This window comes from Acanthochromis polyacanthus, chromosome 1, assembly GCF_021347895.1.
Source record: "Acanthochromis polyacanthus isolate Apoly-LR-REF ecotype Palm Island chromosome 1, KAUST_Apoly_ChrSc, whole genome shotgun sequence".
NCBI classification, from domain to species: domain Eukaryota; kingdom Metazoa; phylum Chordata; class Actinopteri; family Pomacentridae; genus Acanthochromis; species Acanthochromis polyacanthus.
In genome coordinates, this window is record NC_067113.1 from 40,766,793 (window position 1) to 40,788,337 (window position 21,545).

General features: G+C 40.5%; 1 protein-coding gene across 6 annotated transcripts in view; it reads right to left on the reverse strand.

Moving 5' to 3' along the window:
* The window catches only part of magi2a (membrane associated guanylate kinase, WW and PDZ domain containing 2a), a 313,872-nt gene that overhangs the window by 77,638 nt on the left and 214,689 nt on the right, over positions 1 to 21,545 (reverse strand). For all 6 annotated transcript variants that reach the window (XM_051951516.1, XM_051951162.1, XM_051951910.1 and 3 more), the window contains exons 4-6: positions 19,758 to 19,973; positions 16,288 to 16,498; positions 9,333 to 9,412 (exon numbers count right to left, since the gene is read on the reverse strand). In XM_051951516.1, coding sequence (XP_051807476.1) covers positions 9,333 to 9,412; positions 16,288 to 16,498; positions 19,758 to 19,973 — 507 coding nt within the window. The remainder of the gene's footprint in view (positions 1 to 9,332; positions 9,413 to 16,287; positions 16,499 to 19,757; positions 19,974 to 21,545) is intronic.

The following is a 21,545-nucleotide window of genomic DNA, read 5'->3' on the forward strand; positions in this document are numbered from 1 at the left end:
CAGTCTTGGAACTTTTTGATCGCCCTTCATATCCTATAACCATAACACAGACCTAAAACCTTGAAAAACATGATATCAATAATAGACTGATTTGTGGTGCCCACTTTGCTTGGTTTATTAGTCGACTTTAGACTTCCACACACACTGCCAGTTACTTCAGCAGCCACCTGTCACACATACACCTGCCACACAGAGTCCTGCGAATTCTGCGTCCAATCTCCAGGCCTCAGGCATGCTCTGCCGGGGATGTTCTCAAAAATACACCCATCAATCATGCTGCAGACAGCTACGCCTGCCCCTCCCCGCCACTCCACTCCTGACTGCTGCAGGAGGCTCAAGGTGAAGGAGGGTGCTGCGTCTCTCCATCTATGCACGATGTTCACATTCAGTGTCCCCTAAAAAAAACATCCTGCATCCTGGAAAATCTATACCCGAAGCCCCACTGAGACGCTAAAAGGATAAGACAATGAATAGGACAGAGGACATTTTCCAGGCAGGAGGAGCTTTGCCTCGCTACGCCCATCTGGACAGGAGTGATGAAGTATCGGTGGAACATGCAAACACACACCGGATGGCTTTTTCTTCTCCTCCTTAACTGCAGATGCGAGAAAAGCAAGTAAAACAGGAGTCCTGCTATTTTTCCCCCGGAGAGAGGACAGGAAGGGAGTCCAATGCCAGCCTGTGAGACATGATAATAACTTTGTCTCTTTACCCGTGAAGCTCCTCATATGACCAGAATGTAATTACTAGTCTAGGTTTGGTTCCTTCTATATGCAGACGAATGGTGTCTGCTGGGATTCATAAAGACAAAAGACAAAGAGGCGCCGTAACGCAATTAAATTCCTTTAAACCTGAACGTCACGAGAGTTCTAATCCCTCTCTGTGTTTGTGTTCATTCACATACTGTACGTCTGGTTTTGTACGTGCTTCGCTTCTGCAGCTAGGACACGCTGCCGTCTGATGAAACACGCTGAAATAGTGACGAACAACATCTTACAGTTTTGTCTGTTTTTAATTTACTTATCAGGGGGATTCTCTCTACCTGGGTTGGCGTTCGCGGGGTGAAAAACAGGCTGAATAAGTAAAGAATCAAGTGAGACAACAGCGGGGGCCTGCTCAGTTGCCTTTCTCACAGCCAACAAATATTTGGCAGGATTGGTGGTGGTGGTGGTGGTGGTGGGGGGGGGGGGGGGGGGGGGACAACTTTAAGAGAAGGGAATTAAAGCAAACAGTGAGATTCTGTAAAGAGCCTGTCCTAGTTCTTTTTACCGAAACAAAAAGGAGACACGAGGACAGGTGGGAGGCAGGGAGGGAGGAGAGAGGGGACAAAGATGGTTATAGAGGTAGAGGGAGGTGAGAAAAAATGGAGGCAGAGAGAGGGAGCGAGAATATAGAGCGAGTTACGTAACTACAAGGTGCCTGTGATGTCAACTGCTCCGTCTTCACTGGAGCCGACGCCGCTTTGAACATGCAGGGATGAACGCGCTAAACCGAACACGCATTTCTCTGCATATTTTGACAGAATGTGGTTGTATGTGTTGCCACCGACTTTAAACATAAGAGGGAACAAGCTGTCTTTACCAGAGGTGAAAACATTTACGCAACTATGACTGTTAGGTACAGTGCTGGGGTGCTTTAAGTGAGTATTTCCGGTTTATAGCACCATACATGTCCACTCCAGAACATTTATTGGACTTTTTACTACCGGACATTTACAGTAAACAGCAAAAAAAAAAGCACATAGATGTACAATATCACCTCCAAACTGCATCTCCTGTCAATAACTCCATTTTTTTCTAAGGTGAACAGTCAGAAACAAACACTTCAGGGAGACGACACTGAAAATATAGTAGAAGCTCAATTCACCTGTGATCACACACGCACAGCTTAGAAAACCTGCGATCCCTGAAACTAAATTGAGTGAACCTGCAATTACCAATTAGTCTTACTACATGAGCATGGTGAAATCAGCTGTTAACATTCTCAGCTTTGGATTTATGGGCTTGAGTCTGTTCGCATGTCTGCACCATGGTTCCATGTGGAAAAGCATCACCAGAGGAAGTGAAAAAACAATGGAAGGATAAAAAAAAACACACGTGACCTCCTGAAAATCATTATTTATGAAGTATGGACATCTCATAAAAGGCATTACACAGTCATGGATATTGCCATTTAATCATATATACACATGTGGGTCAATATATAATTGAATGACTTTTGAAAACCATGGGATGTATCTTGTATACATTTTTATTAAACGTTAAAAAAAATATTTTTTTCTGTTCATTATGATCTTGTCTTTACAAATTACACAATTATTTATTATGGAAACAATCACTGATTTGAAAAAAATGACTGGATATCACTAAAATGCCAACCAAATAACCATCTGAATTTAATCACAACCACTTTCTAATGAGCTAAAAGATAATAAAATGAGATTATTCAAAAATAGTTTAGATTGCGTTCTTTTTATTAAGTTGGGATAATCATGACACATATTTCTGTTTTGGCAATATATCAAATTTTACATGATAAACAACAAATTGTATCACTTTCAACTAAGTTCCCCGTTACAAAAATGCCTCTCAAGGAAGTGTGTTAATGCCAGATCACATGACCTGCTCCATATGATGTCATTTCCTCCTGAAGAAAAGACTCCAAGGCTTTCTGACTTATTTAATATAAAGTAGTGTGTGAGGATAGTGTGGATTTATGGCATGTCAACAGGTTTACTACAGTATCTTTATAAATAACTTTCAATTTCAATTTTACTCAGTTGTATATATAATATTTAGAAGAATCTTTGTCTAAAAATGCCATGTGGTGTTTGGTTATAGGCGGCCATGTTGGTTTTAGGCCTGAAAACAGCAAAAAAGTCAACTATGATAGAAAAAGTCCTGCAGTTATATATTGACCCATACATCATTAGGCAGTAAACGTTCAGCAAATACAATTAAACGGCTTTACTACAGCTTTGCCTTTTTTTTTTTTTTAAGTTTCATGAATCATGTTAATTCAAGTTTACAGACAGGCTCCTGTATAAACCTTTCTCTTGCATTCTCTCAGATAAGGTCACATATAACACCAGAAACCACCTCAGAGTCTGACTTTGTCTGGCAGGTCTTAAAACTGAAGAGTGAAGTAGGTGCCAGTGATGACACCCATAGGGGGAATTACTCTTACTAATAATAAGGATAAATTAAATTAAGTGTTGGCTTGTTCGCAACCTGTCTGATCCTTTGGCCACTCATCCTGGCTTTCTGTTCTGTCTCTTTTGTTCCACAGAAATGATACCCACAGCTACGGAAATCAGCGGCAATTAATCACAACTTTTGTGCTGGGTAATTTTTTTGCTAATCACTTCAGCAAAACATTATTATTTTGCAGTGTTTATTCTGCAGCAATAAAGTGCAGATCCACACTTAAATACTGAAAGCCGGCCCTGTTTAGCTCATTGTAGTGCCACTTTTTCTTCAGTAAAGCGTCTAAATGCGTCTCGTCTTCACTGTGTACGTTCTCCACTCTCAAAGCTCCACTTATTACTGTCCTCCTCTTCCTCCTCCTCCTCCTCCTCTCAGCCTGTTGTCTCGTCACACCTCACAGACTCCACCCTGTGATCCTGTTAGTGCTTATCAGAGCAAGGCTCAGGTTCAAACGTGGACACACACACACACACACACATACATACACACGCCTTTGCACCAATCAATACCAAATTTACAGAGGCGGCTTTTTCTCTCCTAACTGAGCTCAGCTCTCAGGGGTGGCTGGTGTCACCGGGCTGCCGAGGTTTGGACTGAACTACACGGAGCCATTAAGACGGAAACACACTTTAAGTTATTAAAAACCTACAAAGGCAAAGACACCCCATTCATGTCTGCTTTTCCCCCTGATAGATCTGGTAGTCAAAAGAAAACGTATCTGAAAAAAAGACTTAGTATAGAAGATAAGAGAGTAAATGACAAATGTGTCTCTAACAAACCACTGAAGGCACAAAATAACACGACTCAAACAAAAAAATCAAGTCTAGATTGAGACTTTACTGTTTTATAATCTATGTATTTTGTGCCATATTTCATCGCAATCTTTATTAGTATTTTATTGGTTTTCTAATCTTATTTATATCATATATTTTGTCAGTTTTGTTGTTTTGGTGTGCATTAATCTCTAACTCTATTTTCACATCAACCACCGATAAATCACTGAGTTTCATTTGCCTTGTTGTGCTCTATAAATAAAGTTTGAAGGCCTGAGACAGTCACAGCAGCTTTGTGAGGCTGCAAACACACTCACGTTTGGCAGATACAACGTTTCCTGTCTTAGTTTGGGCTGTTGGCACTACACCATTTGCTCATTTGTATTAATAGCGTTGCAAGTATTTATTCTTAAAGTGCGAAGCTCTTTTAAATGACATTATTCATTTGATGGTGCTGTGTGACATAAGATATGACCAAAGATACCAAAATTGCTTCTCGTGGGAACAGTTGGTGAAGTATTAGCTTTTGTTAATTTACACAAAGACACAAATATTAACCTCATGGTGATGCTAGACTAAATGAAAAGTCAAAAGACTACCAGTGAGGTGTCAGAACGTGCAATGATTCAGTGCTATATGGTGATATAATAAAGCGGTGGATTAAACCAGAATTATAACGACAATATAATAATAAGTTTATTTGTACAACACCTTTCAGAAGAACATTTACAAAATGATTTGACAGGTAGAACATAGTGATAGATGAGAAATAAAGGAGAACTTTACTGGAATGCGAGTCTATAAAATTGGGTTTTAAGAAGTGATTTAAAAGAATTGCCAACCTGTGATCCACAGCTAAAAATATTGAGCCTTTTACAGCAATTTGCACCAAGAAACTGCATTTCACCTCAGAAGTGAATTAGGCAAAAGGCTAAAGAATACAATCTCCCAAAGCCCACATCCATCGATCCGTCCATTCATCATCTAAACACCGTTTAATCCTCATTAGGGTCGTGACTCACGGGGGTGCTGGAGTCTATCCCAGCTGACTTAGGGTGAAGACAGAAGACACCCTGGACAGGTCACCAGTCTGTCACAGGGCTACATATACAGACACACAATCACACTCACATTCACACCTATGGACAATTTAGAATTACCAACTAACCTCAGCATGTTTTTGGACTGTGGGAGGAAGCCGGAGCATCTGGAGAAAACCCACGCCTGCACAAGGGGAACATGCAAACTCCATGCAGAAAAATCCCAAGAAGGGCGGGACGCGACCCGATGATCCTCAAAGTGCTAACCACCGAGCATCCACCAAACATCACATGAAGAATGATATTTTCCTTTTGTCTGCTATTATTCATGCAGCGGAGTCATGGTACTTCAGCGTGGACCAATAACTGTCACATGTTCTCCCCTTCACAGACCTGCAGCCAGCAAAATGCTCCAAGGGAGTTCGTTTGTGATATTTTGAGGACTGCATTGGGATTTGGATCATGTGGGAGAATAAACCGCAGGTCGCTAGGTTAATCACTAACCAGAAACACGGAGTCCACAAATGATGTTGAAAACAGCATTTTAAAAAATGCTAAAAGCAAAGCAATGCAAATCTGACATTTGAACAGTTTTATAGTTGTCACTGGCAAAGAGTTGGACCTCACTACACAAAATGTGCCAAGTACTGATGGACTACACAATGGGCACAAATCTGTCACCTCTGTGATAGGGTGCCACTCAAAGCAAGCTCTATTTTTCAAATAAAATACCCCAAAAATGTGTGAAATGCATAGTCACTGCTTTAGAATAACAAATCCCCATGAATGTAACCTCCATATGAATTACTTACATGATTGAGCTGGGTATTGGAAATTGCAGTGTTGTAGCAGCAATTCACATAAATCCCTATTAAGCTGGGTATATACACGCTAAATCAATATATGAAGTAGTCTGCTCTGCTGACAGCCTAAATGTTATTTTTCCAATTCCGTCTGTTGAGCTCAGAGTTGTTACATAGAGTCGTAGCTATCTCTATTCAACTGCTCTGACCTCCAAAAAGTTCTACCCAATGTGAGTCATGCATGCACCCTTTCACAACCTTTTGTTTGGCTGGCTATTCTGAGACTCACACTGGATAGTGACACACTCCCTTGCCCCACTTTGATTTGTCCAACTGGGACTGACTGGATGAGACGCCCAATAAGATCAATAGCAGTTCTCACAAATATCAGCGCGTCTCCTCATGTGAAGCGTCCTTGGTGGATAAACAGGATTGAAAGTGCTGGAGATAAAAGTGCAATCACATATTGACTAATTCCTCACAGGCGCCTCTGTCTTTGTTTCTGTGTCATTTCATCATCGTGGAGATCTTTCTGCCTTTAATGTCTGAACACTGGGAGAGAAAAGGGACTACATGGGGGTCCTTTTAAATAAGACGCAGGATCAGAATGGTAATGTTTTTGGAAGGATAAAACATGCAAGATGTCATCAAGCAAGATGCAGTTCTCATGTTTAATGCCAGCACAGTGCAAATGTTTTTATGGAGGAGGTTCTTCTTCACTTCTTTCATCTTGCTGGAGTCAAGTCGTATCTGCAAATATCTGGTAATATTTGTTTAACTCTGCTCACAGTGACAGACATGCACAGGAGTTCAAGCACTCTGAAGTACTCTGTGCTCGACTTTGACAAACTGCTTTCTGGTTTATGCTGTTGAACTTTCTGGTATGCACTAAATGATTTATCAATATTTGAGGCTAACATTCTTACAATAACATTGCTAACATGCCATTATTTTTGCAAGTGTTAGTTACTGGAGGTAATGCAGAGGTGATAGTGAACAAAGCTAATGCTAACATGCTAATAGTTAGCTAAGCTAGGGTAAGCGATTTTCTTAACAACAGTCAACCATTATATTAATCAATACTCAATTAATTGTCAACATGAGTGAAGTAATACATGCTAATGAAGCCATTTTTAAACCCGGATGCGAATCATTTGGCTGTTCTTCAATCTGTGAGCGCTAACTGGAAACCATTAAGCGACACAGAAGTCTCTGTCATGGTGGCCCATTGTTAGTTAAAGCCCCACAATGCTGTCCTGGTCTGACTCACCAGATGTAGGATGGATTATAAGGTGGCGGTTGGCTGTTCACTTCTGGTCACTTTGTATTTCCCTTCCACAATCTGTATACAGGATTGTTTACAACGTTCTCGACTTACATTTCGTTTCATCGTTACGTCGGAACTGATTACGGGCCGGTCTTTGGTTTAACATACGCTGTTTTGTCGTTATGTTGTAGCTGGTTCATTAGAACTAGTTGGTGAACTGAGCAGATGAATACTGTATGTACAGTAGTCACGCAGTGCTATAAGATGCTTTGTTTACATTTGCTACCACATTGGATTAAGTTACATTTGCTAATTTCATTATGGCTCCCAAGCGTAAATCAGACTTACAGTTTACATTTTCGCTGGTATTTTCCTACTGAGTTATGTTTCAGTGTGAGCTACTGACTGTTTTCATTACTGTAGTTGTACAAATACTGTAAATTGATGGACATGGTGATGCACATAGCGGCTTTGTTTACATTTTCACTGGAGTTCCGACTTACGGGGAAAATCAATTTACGTCACACCGTGGGAACAATACTGGAGGTGTAAGTCGAGGACCCCCTGTATTACCGTTTTATTTATTATGGGATTGGATTGATTTGATATATTATCTCCCTGCACACAAATGTTCCATCAAAACAATTTCACTACGACGGCATCTTTCGCTTAGCTCTGCCCACGACTGTGATTGTTTTATAGAAATACAAGCCACCATGTTTTTTCCCCTGGTTTAGCAGATTTCTGTACTACAGAATGAGCTGGCGAAGCAAGACTACTGCACTCTGCTCTAACACTAAACCAACCATTCCCGTGGGACAACCTCCTTGGATTGCTCCAATATTAAACAAAATAAACAAGGTGCAGTTTTCCATTTAAGCTAACTGCAAAAGGCTCAACCTGGTAGCCCAACTAATATACAATACATTTTTAAACCTGCATGCTCTTTGTCTTCTGTTGTATCAGTTAATATAATTTATATGGTAACTGAATTCAATCAATACCACTGCAACACGAAAACAAAGTGCAAGTATAGTACAAGTTTTTAACCAATTAATAATTAATCCTTAACAAATTAGACGTTGGACCAGGACAAAGGATCTTCCACCCTAAATTTCAGAAAGTCAGGGAACCACATATCAACACATAGAACAGCTGAGGCATTTCATTCTCTGATTTTGGCCCAACTTTGTTTCCTATAACTAGAAATCGAATCATCCGGGCTCTTGGACTGTTGCTATGATTTAATAACCGCTTTGACACTATCACTGTTGGGTCTTTTGCCACATTTTATAGATTGAACAATAAACCAAAAACCGAAAGAATAACTGCTAATAAAAACCAGCAGCTCTGCTCACAGCACTGCCCTAAGGTTCTACATAACGCGCACACGAGGCACGTTAAAAGAAACCCTAAAAGTTATTTAGAAAACACTATTTGACCCAGTAGTGCACTTATTCATCCATCTCTGACTGCGTGTTTCTATGTGAGAGTCCTGAATGTATTTTTAGAGGAAACTATCCTCGTGGTGATGTGCTTCCAGGAATATGCACACACACACAAAAAAAAGCGCTACCCTCCCACCATGAACAGGCACACACTCAAAAAAAGCGCCGACTGTCATTTCTCATATGTAGTCTCCGTCCATCTTCAGCTCCGGTCCTTTTATTCGGCTTCACCACCTCGCCGCCCGTGACTCTGCTTGATAAATCTCTTCTTGGACATAAAGAAACGATGAATGGGCAAGTGGGGAGGAGGGAAAATGAGGGAGGGCACCCTCGTGTATTTTTTTTATGTATGCTTGTCCATAAACACTCGATGCTCTGACGTTCATCCTTCTGCTTTGGTTTTTGTTGTGCGTTTATCGAGTGTGTGGGAGGGTAAGGGACACTTCAGATCTGTCACAGTTGAGCATAAAGAAGTCTTTGTAACCTTCGGTCTCTCTGGACCGCGGTTTTAAAAGCACATATCACGGGACTTCCTATTCAGAGCAACCAGGGCTGCAGCACATATAAACACCATCACCACACAACTCCTAAAAGAATAATAAAAAACCTAAACCGGTACATACACTTCAAACAAAATCATCTCACTATGCTTCTCGACAGATCAACAGGCGAGATTTAAATTTGTAAAATCGATGCTGTGAGCAACTTACACTATGTAATTAACATCAGTGAGCGTGAGAGGCAGAAAAGCGTGAAAGAGGAGAAGGAAATAGAAGGTAGATATGCAGCACTCACCATCCTCTTTGCATTCCTCGGGCGGCTTCGCCTTCTTGGCTAGCCTCGGGTCCAGCCACGATGTTGTCTTAGTGTTGTGGCTGTGAAGAAGAGACAGAGAGAGTGTGAGAGGGAGTGTGATAGATAGCGAGAGAGAGGAGACTTGGCACAAAGAGAGAGGAGGAGGTTGGTGGATTCTTAATTCAGCCAGAGAATCATTTCAGACACGAAAGATGAGGCTCCCTTGCGCGCCTGCCTCCGAAAAGGTGACAAGAGAGACGGGGGAAAAAAAAAAAGCTTTCGGGTAACAAAACGGCAATCAATACTTTTAATTTGCTTACTGTCTCTCATTAGCAGGCAGGAGAGGAAGGGGAGAAGGGGAGGAGAATGGGCAGAAAAGGATAGAGGGGTGACTGAGGGGAGTGATGGGGAGGAACAGCTGTGGGCTTGGCAGATTCCTCCAGAGCCTCCAGGCACAGAGCTGGATCTAGATCAGATATGATGATGTGCCAGGGAAACTTGATGCATCTACACGCCTCGTCTGAAGCTCTGGAGCTACAATGGCCTCCCTTCATGATGACGGAGCAACAGTAGGGAGGGGGAGGGCCGGGGAGGTGTACAAAGTGCCTACGATAAATTTTAAAAAAATCCACCGAGGTGAGAAGATAACGGAAGAGGATGCAGCAAAAGGCCTCTTTGTTTGCTTTTGTTCTATCCAGCTATTTTTTTTGTTTCCCAAAGGAGGCCGTGTTTGCAACTGGGCGTTCAACACATGTAGGTAGAACAACAGTGTTTAGTCAAAACATAAAGTCTGTGATAAAGTCGCGTGTATTGATTTTTGTTTGGCCTCTCAGGAGCAGAAGAACAAACTAAAAGCACACAATAGACTATTTACACTTCTAACAAACAATGAGCAGGATTATCATCCCACTCGAGTCATGTTTTTGACAGCTGGTTAATTGAAGTGCGATGTTTACTCCCCTTTAGCTCTGTTCTGCTCTTTCTACTAACTCCTGAGTAAAATATTTGGCTCATTAGCTGCCAGCCTGATGCTAACTCTGCCAGCTTGCCATTTGGAGCTGGACAATTAGAGTTGGCTGATAAGAGCTTTAAGCTGAAAACAGCTGCCTGTTACAGAAGAGAGCACAAAGCCAAGACAACAAGTTAAAACAGCTTAAAATAGGATAAAAAATTCAATAAGTTGATTCTGTGTTTGTCACTGAGAGACACCTTTAACCCCCCCATCGTCCTGCAGGTCAAATTGACCCGTGTTAAAGTTTGAAAATGTGGGGGGAAAAAAATCATATTTTCACAGTGAAAACTTCCATATTTTCAAACTTTTTGGGGAAATTTTTGAACATTTTTTGGTGCAAAAAAAGAGATGCTTAAAAAAATGTTTCTTTAAGAACATTCAGAAAAAAATCAACCAAAATCCAGCGAAATTCGCTCAGTTTTGCTCAACCTATTTGTCTGATGTTCTTAAAGAAAATATCAGAACTTTTACCGGCATATGGAATCACTTTAGACATTTTAAGAATTTTTTTGGAAGATTTTTATTCATTTCTTGAAAATATTTCCGTTTTTGCATTTTTTTTATTTTTTAAATTTTTATTTTTTGCCAAATTTGGGATTAAAAAAAAAAACATAACTTTTAAGGCAAACTTTTAAGGAATTTTTGGAATTTTCTTCCTGAAGATTTTGCAAAGTGACATAAATTTGGGGAATTTTTTTCTGAGTTTTGGGATTTTTTTTCAGACAAGACAACAACTTTTTTTTGGTGCCCGTGAATGAAGACAACAGGAGGACTAAAGATACACAAACTTATTTAATAATCTAATACGATGTGTAGCTTTAAAAACATGGATGCACCTAAAAACTGGAAAAATAGCGTGCAAGAAGCGCCGCATTCAGGTCAGCACAATTCAGTTTTATTAGTATAGAGCCAATTCACGACATCAGTCATCTCAGGGCACTTCAAAGGAAGGCGAAGGCCTTACAGCAATATATTATAAAAGGGAAACCCGACAAATTCAACGGTTCCTTTTGGTGACAGAACCAAAGTTGGACTGACAGTTACGCTGCTCCAGGACGAGGCTGCTGCTGGACGACTTCCCATGATGCACTGAGAGACCCTTTCCTCTAATCTCATTCACTCTCCAAGCATTTACTGGAAAAACTGAGATTGCAATGTACTGTTTTCTGCAATATTGCAATATGAAAAAAACGTGCATTTTCAGCAGATAAGTTGCACAACTTTATTTGGAAAGAATTAATCATTCTAGAATGATTAGGGTGATAGTAGAGACATGTATGCATGAAAATAACAAAATGCTTTAAAAAAAAATCCATTTTTTTTTCTTTTTATATTGTGAAGATTTGTTTTTGAAACCAAACTGTTGGGAATCTTTCCTACATGGCAGGGGTATTCAGTTAAAATTCAAAGAGGTCCAGTCAGAGAAAATGCATGAAAGCAAAGGTCCAGAACATCATAATGTCTAACTTGAATTTGTGTGATATATGCTGATGTAACCTGATATCTTATTAGAGTCTGCATATGATCAATTCAGTTCGGTTCAAAAACATTCATATTCAACATTTTATGACTTTTCGCAAACTCAAGCACTTGTAGATGGACATTAGAAATCATGTTCATCATCATTATTATTTTTTTATTATTATTATTCTTGTTTAGAAATAGTAATATTTAAGTAGGAAGAATAGATTTACCATCATTTATGTAGGAAGAAGGGGTGGGATTATATAAATTTAGACTTCTTCCCACTCCTTTTTCAGCAAGTTATTGTCTTTTGTTGTTGTTTTCTTTCTTTTCTTTGTTGAAATGTTTAAAATAAACTTTCAAAAATCAAATCAAATCAAATCAAAGTATCTATTTATATCTGTGCACTGTGTGCTGCTCTTTTTTGTACTCCTTTTTTCTGTCTTTGCTGCTGTAACACTGCAAATTTCCCTCACTGTGACATCAATAAAAGTTTAATCTATCTGTCTGGAGTTTTGTCTTCTCTGTGTCCTCAGTATTGCTTTCAGCTAAATGCTAATGTCGGTAAGCTAACACACGCACACAGTCAGGTACAGTCTTTCTCAGTGTTAGCGTGCTATCTTGTGCAAATTTGCATTAAACACACAGTCTATCTGAAGCTGATGGGAGTAACGCATTTGAGACAGTCGAGATTGAAAATATTCATTTCACAGGTTAAGTGAAAACTTTGACCCGTGCTGGCACCAGAGATCAGCAGATCGCCAAAAACATTTTGCGCCAATTCACTCAAGAGTTGTAGAGCTGCTGGGCTGACCGAGAGCTGACTGATGTCCCCAGAGCTAAAAACAGAATATTGAGCATAAGATGGAGACACATAAAAGAAGATAATTGCAGGAGATGATAGGCCCACACCAATTACAGAGCCAAATGAAGTGCACTTCAGGCTAAGGTAAAGTCTCTTTTACTTTCCTTTTGATTCTTTTCCATTCGCCCTCCTTTTTCTGTCTCCTGTCCTCTTCTTACCCTTTTCCCTGGTCTTCTTTTCTTCTATTGCCATCTATTACTATTAATAGTATTAAAAACAGTATTACCTCTCTCCCTTTCTTGTCCTCTCCCTCACCCTCTCACTTTTTAGTCTTCACTATTTTTAATCATATCACTCGCCTCTCCTTGCGCCTCCCTCCTCCGTCGTCTGCTCCTCTCTACAGCTGCCTCACATCAAGGGTTGTAGGTAAATGAATTGATGTCGTATGGAAGCCAATCAAAGCCAAGCATCCTCTCTTGGCAACCGCTATCACTTTGGCACGGCATCACTTGCGGCTTGGGAAAAAAAAAAAAAAGAAGAAAAACCTGAAGCTACAAATTCAGTAGGCTAAGTGAATTAGTTGGGTCTGATGGATGTGGGAGCATGAGGTTTCTCTGTTTGGGGGAGGAGACATATGGTGAGTCGTCTGCAGTGGAGGGAATTAAAAGTTTGCCTCTGTGGCAAATAGACTTAAAAGGCAACACGTGCCTGGCTGGATGACAGCGCCGTCTCTTTCCTTAGTCTGGTGATGCTCTGCGGCTTCCAGCAGTTAGCAGGCTGGGATTCAATCAATGCTTCAAGACTGAAATGATCCGTTGATGCAATGAAACTTTTGGTATCAGCAAAATAATTTCCTGTTAGGCTGCATTAGACGATGCCGTCCAGGAAACCACGTCTACGTACAATTCCCTCCGCTACAAACACAGCGCAACTCCATCATGTAATGAAGACTCACCTCCACGGTTTTACTGCCGCTGTAAAACGCTAACAACGCCAATGAATTAAACTTTAGAGCTTTTACAACAGGCTTCTATGTAGCTGAGGTGTTTCTGGGGACCTTTAAATCTCATTAAACCACCATGCATCAGTTACGGTCTGTGTGCGTGTTTCAACACGAAAGGATTAGAAAATGTGTCCAAAAAAAGAAAAAAAATCTGTACTTTTACTAAGTTTTATCATTTTATGTTACAGATTTTTTTAAATGCACAAAAAATACAGTAAAAATATAGAAATTGAACTAAAAAAATGATTTTTTTAAAAATAAAAAAGACATCATAAAATTTAGATTTTACAAATTCAGAAATTTCAAGCTATAAAAATAGCAAATATACTAAATTTATATTTAATATTAAATATATACTTAAAAAAATAAGTATTGGTTGTGTCATTTTTGTTGGATTTGTGTACAAGTTTTTACAATAAAAATGTTAAATGATTCTATTTCATTATATATATAGAGTATTGTTATATATTCTATGTATGGTATTGTTTTTATGCATAGAAATGTCCTTTACTAAACAAGAAAAAAGCCCCAAAATACCTGTGATCTCATGTTAATTTAAATCTAGAAAATTATTTTGGTTATTATCAATTTTTTTATTCTTAAGTCTTTATTTTCTGTTATTTTACCGTATTGCTTTGACACCACAGATGCTGGCATATTACTGTTTTTTAAAACAGATTTTCTTACCGGTGCACAGTGCTAAAAAAAAAAAAAAAATCTTTCTGGATGATTGGAAATCTTCCCAGCACAAAAAAATATGCGAGGAAAATATAAAATTATGAAGAAATAGTTTACTCAGACAGAAGCACAAATCCATCATTAAAAATGAGTAAAAAAATATCCATCTAGACCTACTAAAAGCTGTTACTGAACTGTTATTTTCCAGACCACAGCTGCTATCAGTTTGGCTCTTTTAGCTTCATTTTTTAATAGATGCTCATTAGCGCATATTAAAGTCAGAATTGATACTTGGAAATGAGTTTTTTTTGTCTTTCTGCTTCTTTACAGTGTCACCAAGCTGCTCATTATCTGACAGTTTTTGAGCTGGACCTTCTGAACAGAGCTGGTGGAAAATCTTTTGCACGGTAATAATCCGACACATTAAAGAACTTCAAGCAAAACTATGTGATACCAGAATATTCATCATCTGATTAACTACAAGAGATGTTTGCATACATACTCATGAAGCGGTATATTCTAATTTACTCGGGGGCTTTATGCCATTTCTCTCATAATTACCTGCTTTGGCACTGACATTAAAATCAAATCATTAGGTCCTGCTGTGTTAAGGGACAAAAAACGGAGCTGGAAATGACAGCTCATTAAGTGTAATTCGCTTTCAGTGCTTTAACAGACGAAGATTCTCTCTGTTGAAGTAATTATTACTCTTCCAAGGAATGCCGTGAAGTTATGTGACGATCAGTGTACGTTTGTCCGTTAGCAGCATTACTTAAAAATGGACAAACAGATTTGGAGGAAATTTTCACCGAAGATAAGAAATGTCTGTTTTCACGGATTTGTTAAGGATTTCCAATTATGAGACACGAGATTCCATCCTTAAGGTACGTGTCCAGATCCGGCAATTTCTGCAATCCGGTGCGTCTCCCTGGAGCGCGTCGCAGCTCATTTGCATAAAGCAGACTTGGCTTCTACTTTATACAAATTCAAATTCATGCAGAGATCCGACGCATCGCGAAACTTTCGTCAAACGTCTAAGCCAACCATCGTCGAACTAAAACGAGGACAGACTCAGCTTATTTCTCGCCTCAGATGATTTCAGAAATACTTGTCGCTGAATTGTTTTCAGAATAAAAGAGAAATTTGCGACCGAGCCGCCATGTTGGTCCGGCTTGAAATCCAGGAGCAGACAGCTCCTGTCCGAGTCGATGCTTTTGTCCAATCAGGAGCAGGCAGGATAGTTGGAGAAGAAGGTCGGCAGGAGTTGAACACTGGATACTGGCCTCAAGTACACGCCCACCAAGCAGGCTAATTTCAGATGCGGCGCGTTTACGAGACAACGCATCTAGTGGATAAACATTGCGGGAATTTTCGGACTTTTCGGCAGCGTCTTCCTCATGTCAAGAAACCGTTCCTTAGATAAACGTTTCCTGTGCCGCTTGAATGGTGCAAACAATAAAAGCTTTTAACATTAAAAGAATACACCTTCAAAATAAAAGCATGGAGGCAGAGGTTATTTTAACACTAGCAAAACAAAGCCTTGCAAAAAGTGATGAACTGATCAACAGACCTTTATAAGAGTAATTTACACGTACGTAGGTCAAGCAATTCTGTATCCGTACATAACGTACATGTGCATAACACACGACTGTGCTCACTGCAAGGTCGTTTTGTTTGTGGGTACATCTATATTAAATGGCCACATTCTATAGTGCGGTGATTTCTGATTATCTATAATAATGATAATTAAAAAAGCTGCATTTTTACAGAAATATGCTGCATTTCTGACAATGCCGTATGGGGGACTGAACAGCCTTGGTGGGGTACTGCGCTCTCTGACTGTATTTCTTGTTTTGCTACTTTGTCGCTTTGTTACATTCTAGCGAGATTGCACACCTTCTCTTGGTTCTCCATTTTCTAAATCGTAGGAATAAGTGAACATGCCTGGAATACGTGTCCCCGGATCAGGGTCAGATATAATCACCAAACTTACTCGATGAAGTAGACTTCTCCTTTCTCAGTGTACGCCATCTCCCAGTTGTCTGGCAGGGGCCCTAGCTCATCATTCTCCTCTGGTTTGGGCACTGCCATCTTCGGGGACTGTCCTTCTTCTTTGGGTCCCTCAGCTGGGGGCTCCGCCGGGTTGATTTGTGGGGCCATGTCCCCCGAAGCGTCTGTGCTCTTATCCTCATGTTCGCTCGACTCTGAGGGGACAAACAGGGCCGGATGAGTCAGGCATGGCATTATCATCAGAGGAGAGGAGGTGAAGCGAGGAAAAGGAGAAGAGACTGACTGAGTGTCAGGGCTAGGATAGAGGCGGAAAAAAAAAAAACACAGGAAGGAGTGATTAGAAGAAGGTGTGAGGAAGTGGTGACTCAAGGGAAAGAGAGGAGTGAGTTGAAAAGAAGAGAGGGAGTGATTGAGGTTAACAAGACAGAAAGACGAATAAAGCAGAGGAGACAATAGAGATTGAAGCAGGCGGCGATGCCCTACTTTGAGTTGTGGCAGCGTGTGAATGAGCTAGGGAGAGAAAAATGGGAGGAAAGAGGAAGAGATGGCAAGTGTGAGCTGGAGGAGGGAAGTGAAGAGGGGACAAATGAAAGCAGGGGATTGAGAGATAATCTATGGGAGGGAAAGAGCGAGGCAGTGATCTGCTTAGATCACACAGCCTGCTGTGCTCTATTGATTCCCCCTCAGCTCTCCTGGTCAGCCCACACTCTGTCCATCCGCAGAGACAAAACTCCTCCTGAGCTGAGAGCAGCAGCCCCACTTTAACATCCAGCACGCCTCAGTGTGCAGCCCAGAGCCTCCAGTTATCGAGCATCTCTAGACGGCTGATAGGAAAATATTCCCTCTCCCTGCAGTGTCTGTTAGCTCACAGGAGTACGCCCGGCGCCATCTGCATCGCTCAGAGAATTTGCATCACACTGAAGTTTTTTCCTTGAAACTATGCAGAACTTGAAACCAATTCATTGTGAGACTTTTCATCCTTATACAAAACCTCTCAAGTACATTCAGAATTGAGTGTAAACAGCAAAAGTGATTTTGTTTTTGCCACGAGGGCCCCAAGGGGTGTTGGAATAAACCAGCTGAGGAGGTCAAGTCAGGGAGAAATAGCACCTCCTTCAAGGCAGGTACTTAGCACTGAAGAAACCGCTGTAAGAGGGTTGATGCTTATTGATTAAACTCAACAAATGGCTTTTTTTTTTTAAATCAAGTAGCACTTCTGCTGTTAATTTCATTTGCTTGATTCCTTACATGCTCATAGAAGTGGACAATAACTACTACTTCCCTTTGTGTTGTTGCACTCAGAATGAACCCTGCAGTAGAAGCTGTCAAATCCTGCACACAAGCAACACAAACAGGCCGAAAGAGACTATCTGGAGGCTATTTCCGAAGACAGTCTCACGCCTGACTGGAGTTAATGTAGCTGAAAACTGTCTAATGTCAACTTATAACTCCATTTTTGTTGTTTTACGGTCCAGAAACTGTCTTCAGGAGCTTGAAAAACATACCTTACATGTCTGTCCAGCTTGATACATGTTGCCTTATAAACATCAAATTAGGACAATTTCAACATCTGCTATTGAAATAATGCCGTCTTTAACTGTTAAAATTATCAAATACAGCTAATTTTCATGTTACATATTTGCAATTGGTGCTGACAAAACTTCCACACTTAGACGATTGGTTCTTGAACTTTGCACCCCTCTGACCAGTAAAATAACTGTCCCAGAGACTCGCAAACCTTCACTATCCCCTGAGGTGGTTGAAATAAAAGTTATACTCACAATCAGGTTTGTCCAAATACAGCATTCCCAAGATCTGCAATGTTATTCTATTATTAATCAAGTACAGATTACTAGCAAAATACGTCGAGTCACAGTGATCTCCAGGTGTAAATTCTAGTACTTGGAGTAGGAGTATCTTTTGCAACAATTATGGATTTAACGTGTTATTTGTAGCTGTTCTAAATTTGAGTAGATTTCTGGTGTTTGTAATGATGTCAGAAATGATTATTATTTACATTTTACACACAAAGAGGAAGTAAAGCCACTCTAAAACAAACACAAGAGCTCAATACTCTGCAAAAACCCCATTTTATTAGTGCAACACTTTGCTATATTTGCCATGTTTTGTAATTAGTTCTATTTGATTACTTTTATTAAAATGTTTTTAAGGTTTATCTTCTTTATCTATTTTATTTCCTGCAATTAAATTCAGTCTTGTAGTCCCCTGAACATTATTAAATGTGCCGTTTAAAACCAAGATTTCTTGTGAAGTTTACAATATGCCGCCGTGATAAATTTTTCTACGTTACTTTTGCAAATTAGAGAGTCCTACCTTGTTTGAGCTCCTTGTGGTAGGAAAACCAGAATCTCATCCTTCAGCCAGCCTTCCTCTTTCTAAACAAAGCCTTTCACGTATGTGTAAAATAAAGCAGCTGATCAAAAACGCAAGTATCTGCAGGCGTCGGCTGGGTGCAGCGCCCGGCTCCCTGAGTCTCTGTGCCGTTCTGACTGATGCTGAACTGTGAAAGACTTTCCTGAAGCCATAAAACAGCTTAGACAGTCACAGGACCGATGCGTGGTTTTGGATTTGGTATCGCAAAAATCAAAGTCATAATGCCTCTTTTATGTTCGTCTTTTCATGTGATCATGGGATGCATTCAATGGTTTCTGTGTGTGTGTGGAAGCGTGTACGCACACTGAAGTGTTTGTGCCAATTTGTCACACAAAGTGCACGCAATCTAAGACATACACTCAGAAGTGTCTTACTTATAATAGCGTTTTTGAAAGCTAATATCTGCACAAAGAAATGCCTTTCTTTAATATATTTTATGAATAAGAACAGCCTCTAGTTTGACCTTGTTGCACACCATAAACCCTTTTCTACCAATTTTCTGAATTTACAGAGAGAACAACAACAATGGTTTGAAAAGGGATGATTCACACAAGAGATAAAGCATTAAATAAAATGTCCTTCTTGATTTTAAAACAGCCTGCAGGCTCGTGTTGGACTGGAGAGCAGCGTACAGTATGAGTATGCCCCCTGGCTATCCGCTCTGAAACACTGTTTAATAATGATGCTTAATGAATGACGAATTCTGGAGAGCAACAGCACTAATGCTTTAATGATAAACTGCTCGGACTAATCACTGGAAATTAGAATTCACAGTTTGTATATCGTACCACTAAATTGGATATAAAGATATCTGTGTACCCAATTAAAAGTGATAATCTGCCATAAAATCATTTTCCAAGAATGCCATGTAAAAGCAATCTGTTACTTCCCCTGTTGCCAGGCAACCACTCTGGAAGACAGTCTCGCTGTAACTTAAACAAAGACCATCACCTCCTGCGGATCGTACAGGCGTGACCCTAAACCTGGCTGTCGTGATGAAGCCTCGGGTTCAAGTGAACTCTGCCTCAGCGTCTGCGGGGGTGGTTGTCGGGGTCTGACCTGGGGTGACAGCGATGCCGTTGCCATTGACGATGGGTCTCTCCTCCTCCTCCTCCTCGGGGGGCTCGATGCTGGCTTTTTCCATGTTGCTGACTGACTTGTTGCGTTTCCTCTTGCCCTCGGAGCTGGGTCTGGCGCCCGGCAGCAGCTGGTCCGTTACATTTAGCAGCAGAGCGTTGGGCTCGGCCGGAGGCTTCGGAGTGCCGTAGAAGTTATCTGGAACAAAAAGAACGGACAGAAATGTTCACCAAAGCTTTAGAATATGCTGCATTCTTGTATTGTAAAGTCACACTAGTAGCATGGATGCACTGAAGGCTGCACTATGAAGCAAGTTCAGCATAGCCAGGCTTGTTTTTGTGTTAGATGGCCTAAAAACGCCTCAAAACCATCACAGATAAAATAGCACACCTTTTGCTATTGATGCTTTCTTGTGTCACTCCTTCATTCCATTTCCCAGTTATCCACAGTTCTTTTATCTTCTGTTATTTGCTACTGTCTGTCAGACCTCCTCTTACCTTTCGTTGTTGCACCTTTGCTACTTGCATCTGTCTGCCAGACCCCTTGATTCAACCACCATTTGTTCTTTGTTCCATTACCCTCTGTTACTGATTAGCAACCATACGCAAATTAACCACTATTCGCCCTTGTATTTACACATGGCCCCCAGCCTACTCTCTGACAATCTCTATCAATTGTGGCAGTCGTTCTTGGTCGGCTTACCTTCACAGACTCGTGCTCTGTGTTGATAACCCCACCGTATGCCGGAAAACCAATAAACACCCCACTTCAGAAAACTCTGAAGGACGAGGAGAGAAATTTCTCAACAATACTCATCAACTTTCTTTGCCAACTGGTTTTTCTTCACAAGGTCAGCAGGTATAGGTTGTAAAATGAGAACTGTGAGCAAAAATAGCACTGTTGCTGCAAAGAGGAATGATGACACAAAATTGTGAGTAGTGTTCACTAAGTTCATCTGTACTTTTCCACTGTTAAAACAGCTGCTTATTTCTAACAAGGCGCTGCATACGAGAGCTCTTCAACTTCATTTAAACATGATACCCAACAAGAACACTTCGGTCTGACACTGTCCCCTAATGAAGGATGTGAGAAAATCACTTTAGCTTTTGGCCACATCAAAGTTAAGTGAATGTTATTGATTGAATATTCTCTGTGAGAGATGCCATTAAGGCAATACATTTCCTACTCTGTCTTCTATCAGACTTGGCAGCAAATCAGGACCACGCACTGAAGCATATTTATCCTTTTTGCAGTTTTCCGTGGCAAAACAATGACACACGGCTTCACTCGGTGGTTTTAGCAACTTACAAGTCAACAGGTGTACAGATATAACACATTTCCTTAGCTGAGAATCTGTATTGCTCATAGAGAACATGATCAGGAAAATAATTATGAAGGGATGGTTCATCTTACAGCTGGTTTATATCACAAAACTGTGAAGATATTAACCTCCTCCAGAGCAGGCTAGCTGTGTAGCATCAGTTAGCATGGACTTTAGATTCCTATCTATCTCACAGTAGCTTCATGGATTCTGGGAGTGAGATCATGATAAACAAACAAGCTGAATGCTGAGAACTACTCATGCTACAAAGTTTGTTGACACTGTCATGTTGTGGACATGTTAGCATGTTAGCATTTAGCTCAAAGCACCGTTTGGCAAAAGTACTCTCTGTCGACTCTTAGACTCGCTTCTGGTACTCTGGTGTGTCAAAAGTCAATATTTCAGCTTATGACAACCCCAAGAGGCAACAATGATATGTGAGATTTTTT